Genomic DNA, 7,142 nt, shown 5'->3' on the forward strand with positions numbered 1-7,142 from the left:
AAGCTGCTGAAGAAGCTGGACAAGCAGCGGATGCGGGAGCTGGCGGAAAAACAGGCCGAGGAGCAGGAGGAGCAGAGGGAAGACAAAGGTGGGGAGGCCCGGGGGAAGGAGCTGGGGGGACAGACTCGGTACTTTCATGTGCTCATGGGAAAGGAGACGTTCAGCTTCGTAGGCCTGTGACAGAGCACGTAAGCAGGCTGGAACGCGATGCAGCAAGCACTGGACAGAGTCCTAAAGGGAAAACGTGTGACTAAAATCTAAGAAACAGAAGTTGCTCTCTTGCCCTGCCACAGCCACCACTGGAGTAGTAAATAAAATGCTGCACACGCAGGTGTCACGCCACGGCTCTCCTCTGATCGCAGTCTCTTCCCCAGGGCGTCACTACACGGTGAGCGTAGCCCTGCCAGGCTCGATCCTGAACAACGCCCAGTCGCTGGAGCTGCGGACGTACCTCGCCGGACAGATTGCTCGGGCCTGTGCCATCTTCTGCGTGGATGAGATCGTGGTGTTTGACGAGGATGGAGAAGATGCAAAGTAAGGAGCAGCCAACCTGCTCTGCTTTCTGTTTCTTACATCATTTATTAAGCTGAGACCAGCTAGGAACTGCATGTACCTCAAGCAAATGTTTGAAAAAAAAAATTACAGGGACCCCCAGGCCACTGGGCAGAGATGTTGATTTAACTGCCCTTGGCAGCTGGGGTCGGGTATCCCAGCATGGGGATGACAAAGCAGCAGGAGGTCAAGTCATAGAATCATAGAACAGTTTCGGTTGGAAGAGACCTTCAAGATCATCGAGTCCAACCTTTGTCTCAGCCCTATCAGTTGTACCTCAGAGAAAAAAAAGTCAAATCTAACTCTTATAAAATCCTCCTATACTGTAAAATTTTGCTGTGGAGGGACAGGTGATGCCTGTTTCCTTATGGAAGATGAATTCCTATTCCTTCAGCTTTTCACTTAGACCTGCCTCCGAGTTAACCCAATTGCCCTGCAATCCTGCAGCATCCAGCTCAGCAGCATCCAACTGTCAGGTTGTGTCAATATACAAAAGAGCAAAAACAAAACAGAAAAAGACACTGACTTGCAGAGAGAGTTCCAAATATTTGTTAACAGTCTCTACCTCGGGAGCAGCCCTCTTACAAGAGGTGGAGGGGAGAGGTGTGCTGCTGTTTTCAGCTTAAGGAGTAAGGCTTGGTCTTGCCAAGTTCACAAGCTGCTTGCTTTCTGTTTCAGGACTGTGGAGGGGGTCTTTGAAGGAATTGGGAAGAGAGGCAAGGCTTGCGTGCAGCTGGCTCGGATCCTGCAGTATCTGGAGTGCCCTCAGTAAGTGGCCAGACTGTGCATCAGAACTGACTACTGTGAGTAGGCTATGGGAACAGGACCCAAATTTTGTTAATACTACATAATTATGCAGGAACACAGGATCTAATTGTTTCAGATGTCTGGTTCAGGAGTTTAGAAGAAGAGCAGTGAATGCAGGATACGATCTGCATGATACATGAGAGGTAGATCAGGGAACGTGAGGGAGCTAAGCACACGCTTCTCTGTACTCAGTTCTTTTGAGTCAGAACAATGCTAAAATTGAGGCTTGGATTCCATAGAAACAACTTGTTTTCACATTTCAACCTTCTCTGATAACAGGTACTTGAGAAAATCCTTTTTTCCAAAACATGAGGATCTGCAGTTTGCAGGTAATCACTCAGCCGTTGTGATTCAGTCTCTGTCCCAAGCGCTGGTTCCCTGTTCCTGAGCTCTGATTGTTTTGCATGGGATGCACAGAATCGGGGCACTCCTCCCCACTTCAGACGAGGTGCTGTGCTACACTGGACCAGAAGGAGGGGGCAGCAGAGCGCCTGTACTTAGATCTGTGTGCCTGCAGTCCGTGTTCTCTCCTCAGCAGCCACTTTCCTCTGTTGTTCTAGGGTTGCTCAACCCCCTGGACAGCCCCCACCACATGCGGGTGGATGAGGATTCAGAGTACCGAGAAGGTGTAGTGTTGGACCGGCCAACTAAGCCAGGCAGAGGCTCCTTTGTTAACTGTGGGATGAGGAAGGTACGTCTGTCTAACCCACAGATCTGAAAACAATTTCCCCTGTCTCGCTGGCAGATTTGAGACGGGCAGGATAGATACTGATGGATTTTTGAAGGCCGGAGCAGTCTGGCATGGGGTTTAATACTGTCCCTCATATTGTCCCTTCTGGTTGCAAAATGGTTGTAGCTTCCTGGCAGGCCTGGCTATTCCAGTACGTTACTGGTTCATTGCTGGAGTTGATGAACCAGCAAAGTCAGTCTCAGGCTGCTGACCCAGCCACCCTGAGCCTGCTCTGCACCACACAGGCCCTGATCACAGAGCTCCTCATTCCAGATCCAGGCCAGAACAGACCCCCACTTCCTCAGAGGGTTCCCTTCCTTCCCCACCTTCCCCAGTACTTCCAGACTGTCTGACACTGATGGTGACTGTTACTGCAGGAGGTGCAGATCGACAAACAGCTGAAGCCTGGTCTGCGAGTCACTGTGCGCCTGGAGAAACCCCAGACGCCAGGTAATGCGCTGCTCTGTTAGCATCCCTAAACTTCAGTTGCACGGGAGTCAGTCCTTCCATAGGACAGCCTTCAGATTACTGATATCTGAACAGCTCTGTGTGTTCCCTTCACTCCACACACAATTTCAGTAACACCCTTGTTACTCTCTTTGCTTTGCTTTCAGAAGCTAAAGTGCGGAAAGGCACCGTGGTCTCCTCACACCACCCGCGGACAGTCTCAGGCTTGTACTGGGGTTACAGCGTCCGCCTTGCCTCTTGCCTGAGTAAGTATTTGCAGTTCTCTGCTCTTTGCCATGTCTCTGCCTGGGCTTCCCCACCAATTTCAGGCCCCCTGGCTGCATATCTGTGGTACACATTAACATCTTTCTTAAAAACCTCTCTTGCCTCAAAGGCAGCTTACATGTGCAGCAGCAGTCACGTGGCAATCAGATTTAAGGGCTAAGGCTAGGGGCATGGATCACCCTGGTCACCTACCAGCACTCTGCCCTGTACCTGCACTCACCGTTGCGCCCAATGTCCACAGTGTAGCAGGAGAGAAGAGGTGGTGCTCTCAATCTCCACCCAGTACATCTCCATTTCCATGATAACTACCTCCTGCTCATTCACATCAAAGCCAGCAGTGACATTTGAGCTCAAGAGCCCTGAAAAATCCTCTTCCTGTCTTCTGATTCCTAGGAAAATTGTAAGCCAATAGTCAAGGAATGGCTCCTGGCATCTCTTAGAGGGAGAGGTGCTGCAGTTGAGAAGGGTGTGAAGACTCCTGTAGCAAGGAAATTACATAGGAAAAAGGAATCATTCTTTTGATGCATTAGTGGCACTGAAAAGCGATTCCTTCTGCTGCTGTCCCTCACCTGTGGAGCATTTCAGCCTGTCCAGAAGGCACATAGTGTGGGCAAGGGCACCACAGAAATAACCCCATGTTGCGATTGTTTCCCAGGTGCTGTCTTCTCAGAGTGCCCCTTCAAGGAAGGCTACGATCTCTCCATTGGGACCTCAGAACGGGGCAGCCTTGTGGACCAGGTCACTCTGCCCTCCTTCAGGTTTGTGTTCTCCCTGCTTGGCCACCCCCAGAGCTGCACTGTGGCCTCAGCGTTCTCCCAGGCAGGAAAATACCAGTGCAAGGCTCAGCCGCAGGCTCCCTCCTGTGCTCTGCTGCTCCCTTTTACACCAAGGCCCATTCCTCTGCATTGCAGAAACGGAGGGAAGTACCCGAGGACAAGGCCAATTCCTTTCCTGTTTGTCTGGGGTTGGTAGCAGGGACTGTGGCACTGGCCAAGTGCTGTGGGGCTTTGTTAGGGAGGGAGCTGCTGCTGTGGGCACAGAGGAGCTTCAACACAGACCCAGATATCCCCATGTGTTGCCTGGTCTAGTCGAGAGGTGGCGTCCCTGCCCATAACAGGGAGGTTGGACTAGATGATCTCTAAGGTCCCTTCCAGCCTAGGCCAGTCTATGATTCCATGATGATCTGAACAAACGAAAGGAGTCTGCTGCTTGCAGATCAAGTTAAAAACAGTTTATGCAAAGCTAATTCTTAATCCACTTGAAGGTTCAAGGCACAAGAGCAGCTCTCCTCTGCAAAGCCCGTAGTATCTGCTTTAGTGCAGGAGTAAGAGCCAGTCTCCCCTCTCACTGTGTCCCTGTGCTCTCCCCTAGGCACGCCCTTGTCGTGTTCGGAGGTCTGGAGGGCTTGGAAGCTGGGCTTGATGTGGACCCAAACCTGGAGGTCACTGACCCAAGCGTCTTGTTTGACTTCTACCTGAACACTTGTCCCAGTCAAGGCAGCAGAACCATCCGGACAGAGGTAGGGCAGTGGTGCAGTGGGGCACGACGCCTGTGTGGACAGAGCAGAGGTTCTGCCTGTGGCAGTGACGTGGCCCATGTGTCGTTCACCACGGTGACACCTCAGCAAAGAGTGGCCGGCTTGCCTGGTGCAGTTCTGACTGTGCCCTGGGTCTGTTGCAGGAAGCACTGCTGATCTCTCTGTCTGCACTGAGACCCCACATCGACGAGGCTGTGAAGACACCCAGCAACAGCTGAGGGAAGGGAAACCACTGACCTTGCCACCAGCTGAGGACTGCCTTGAGGAAGCAGCTGTTCAAACGCAGGGTGCTCAGCAAATCGCTCCAAGAGCCTGGTGGGGCCAAGACACAGCACAACTAAAGGTGGCAGCGCTCCTCGACCAAGGGTCTGGCTGCTGTTGGGAGCAGCAAATCTGCGTTCTCCTGCCTGCATGGTCCAGTCAAGGGCTGGTCGCTGCCTCTCAGCAGCTGGGACAAGACTGGGTCTCAGCAATTCAGACATCTGGGCTGGGGAATAAAGCAGTATGGAACCTCAGCTGCCTTCAAGTCCACGTGTGAGTGTCTTGGTGATGCGCACTCTGTGTCCAGAATACGCAGTGCCTCTGGAGCCATGTGGCCTTTCAGACTTAAAGGAAGTCAAAACTTCATCCTTATGCCAGGTAGCTGTTCCTGTCTCAGCCTGATTTCCCCCGGCCTCCCTGCTTCAATTCAAAGGCTTCATCATTCCCAACAGCAGGAAGGGCTGGAGCTTCAGCTGAGCCTCAGCTCTAAAGCATGTGAGCATAGCTTGTTACAGCTTGGCTCCATTTATGATGCCTACAGTGAGCACAAACAGGAAAGCAGCTGGAAAAGTTGGCCCTGTCCTCCCCCCTCCTGCTGAGGTACTCAGAGCTTTGGTAAGAGCAGATAAGAAAAAACCAATACTGTGGGTGTTCAAAGCTTTACTGCTAAAACCATTTTCTGAAAGAAAACAATCATACAACCCTTTGGCCACAGAAAGGCAGGAACCTCAGCTCTCCTCTCCTCCCCCTGCACCCATCTTGTTCCCATCCTTCCCTGCCAAATAGAAGCAATTAAGTAACTGCCCTGTGTGTTTTAATAAGCCACACACAACTCAAAGGGAGCAACTGCAGGATACGCTCCATACTGCAGATTAGGGGCAAAGTCTAAAGACCTACGTTGGTGACACGTGCCTGGGAGCCTTCTACAGGACCTGGCCTTGCCACCTGCTGCAGGTGCACGTGTCGCAAAACAAGGGGAAGAGAAGCATTGGTTTGATTGGTATTGCTCACACTCAAAATTGCACAAGGAATGGGAAATTCTGCGGTGACTGTGGAGTCCCTTCCCAGGGGGTACCTGGCTTTGTTGAGTTGAGGTTCAATGCTTGTTTCCAGCTGTGATAGCTTTCAAGTTACTTGTCCTCTTCAGGATGTTTGGAACGAAGAGGAGCCCTGAGGCTCGCTCGATGCTCTCAATGGGAACCAGGAACCGTTCCAGGGGGATTTTCTCATCCACAGGACTGTTGGGCATCACGTAGGAACGCAACTCAATCTCCCCACTCTCCTTTTCCAGGATGAGTACCTTGAAGAAATGGGTGGGGACAGCCACATTGTTCTTCCCAATCACCTGGTACTTAACATACATCTTCCCGTCGGCCTCCATCCTGCACCAACAAGAAAAATCCCGTTACCGCCTAGTCTGGTGACACATGCACCCCCTTAGCCCTGCACCACCACCCTCAAGTGAGCCCCCACCCCATAGTGTTGCAGGGAACTGCCCCACTTGTGCAGCAGAGGTGTAAAAACATCCCTGAAGCAGAGGCTACATGGCAAGGTGAGGCCAAGCTGTGTATTGGGTCTGCTCCCCCCAAATCCCTTCCCTGCTGTCTTCCTTTAACAGCCTTTCCAAGTGATTTCCTGCTGCTGAAGAGATCTCAACATGGGACAGCTGCTCTTTAGCGCTACAGGAAGACCTTTGCAGATAAAGTCATGCTCTTAAGTGGAGAAATAGTCTCTAAAATAAAACCTAGAAACTTTACTCTGCAGGGAAAGGGTCTGCAGTCTAATCTGTTATTCTGATCATCTAGCAATCTACCACTACCACAGCAATTTGGTGACATTGTAGCTCAAGAAACCCACCTTTACCCATGAAATAACTGAATGGGAAATATACAGACTAATCTTAAGAAAATGCCTTCCCACTTCCCAACCTCTGTGCTCAGCTGGTCTCACCTCCTGAGCGGGGCCTTCGCAGATCACTCCCATTTGGGAGCCACCAGGAGGCTCCACCCCCGCAGCCTGCTCTCCTTTCCCAGCACAACGCACCTTTCGGGCACAGTCCAAGCCGGGCCCTCGTGTTTACCTGGGCAGGTAAAGGGGTCCTGTGCAGACGTAGACATTCTTGTTGTGCTTTACCAAGCTTCTGCTGTACTTTTCAAGGTTATTCCAGGCATTCTGGTTTAAATGAGGATTCTAGAAACAAAACCAGGGTGACAGAGGCATTTGCTCATTGTTCAGTTTTCCTTGTAATATACTTGTCTTCCCTGTAACACATCTCACTGCCCTGGGCGCTTTCTAGACGAGACCTCCCCTATTACATCCACTCCGGATGCTGTGTATGGCAAGATCCTGGTTTGCACACCCAGGAACACAACCCACTCAGCTCAACCCACAATTTTTGCGAGTGTCTGTCCTGTTTAACTTCGTTCCCGCAACCAGCTGCCCTGAATGGGGTCTCTCATGACTTGTGAGCAGGACCTGGAGCACCCTCGCATCCCTTTGGGCACTTTGAGCCTCTCTCTGCCT

General features: G+C 51.5%; 2 protein-coding genes across 2 annotated transcripts; one reads left to right on the plus strand and one right to left on the minus strand.

The window, feature by feature from the left end:
• Nucleotides 1-3: 3 nt before the first annotated feature.
• Nucleotides 4-4,614, plus strand: LOC104267775 (chromosome unknown open reading frame, human C9orf114; the record flags this gene model as incomplete). Its single annotated transcript, XM_009876851.1, has 10 exons — nucleotides 4-88; nucleotides 375-534; nucleotides 1,231-1,320; nucleotides 1,639-1,688; nucleotides 1,920-2,050; nucleotides 2,467-2,539; nucleotides 2,704-2,802; nucleotides 3,477-3,579; nucleotides 4,193-4,340; nucleotides 4,502-4,614. Coding segments are annotated over 10 exons (1,014 nt in total), but the record flags the coding sequence as incomplete, so codon positions are not given.
• Nucleotides 4,615-5,715: 1,101 nt separating this feature from the next.
• ENDOG (endonuclease G) lies at nucleotides 5,716-6,809 on the minus strand (the record flags this gene model as incomplete). Its single annotated transcript, XM_009876852.1, has 2 exons — nucleotides 5,716-6,001; nucleotides 6,700-6,809. Coding segments are annotated over 2 exons (396 nt in total), but the record flags the coding sequence as incomplete, so codon positions are not given.
• Between the last annotated feature and the right edge of the window lie 333 nt (nucleotides 6,810-7,142).

This window comes from Apaloderma vittatum, unplaced genomic scaffold, assembly GCF_000703405.1.
Source record: "Apaloderma vittatum isolate BGI_N311 unplaced genomic scaffold, ASM70340v1 scaffold20919, whole genome shotgun sequence".
In the NCBI taxonomy this organism is placed as follows: domain Eukaryota; kingdom Metazoa; phylum Chordata; class Aves; order Trogoniformes; family Trogonidae; genus Apaloderma; species Apaloderma vittatum.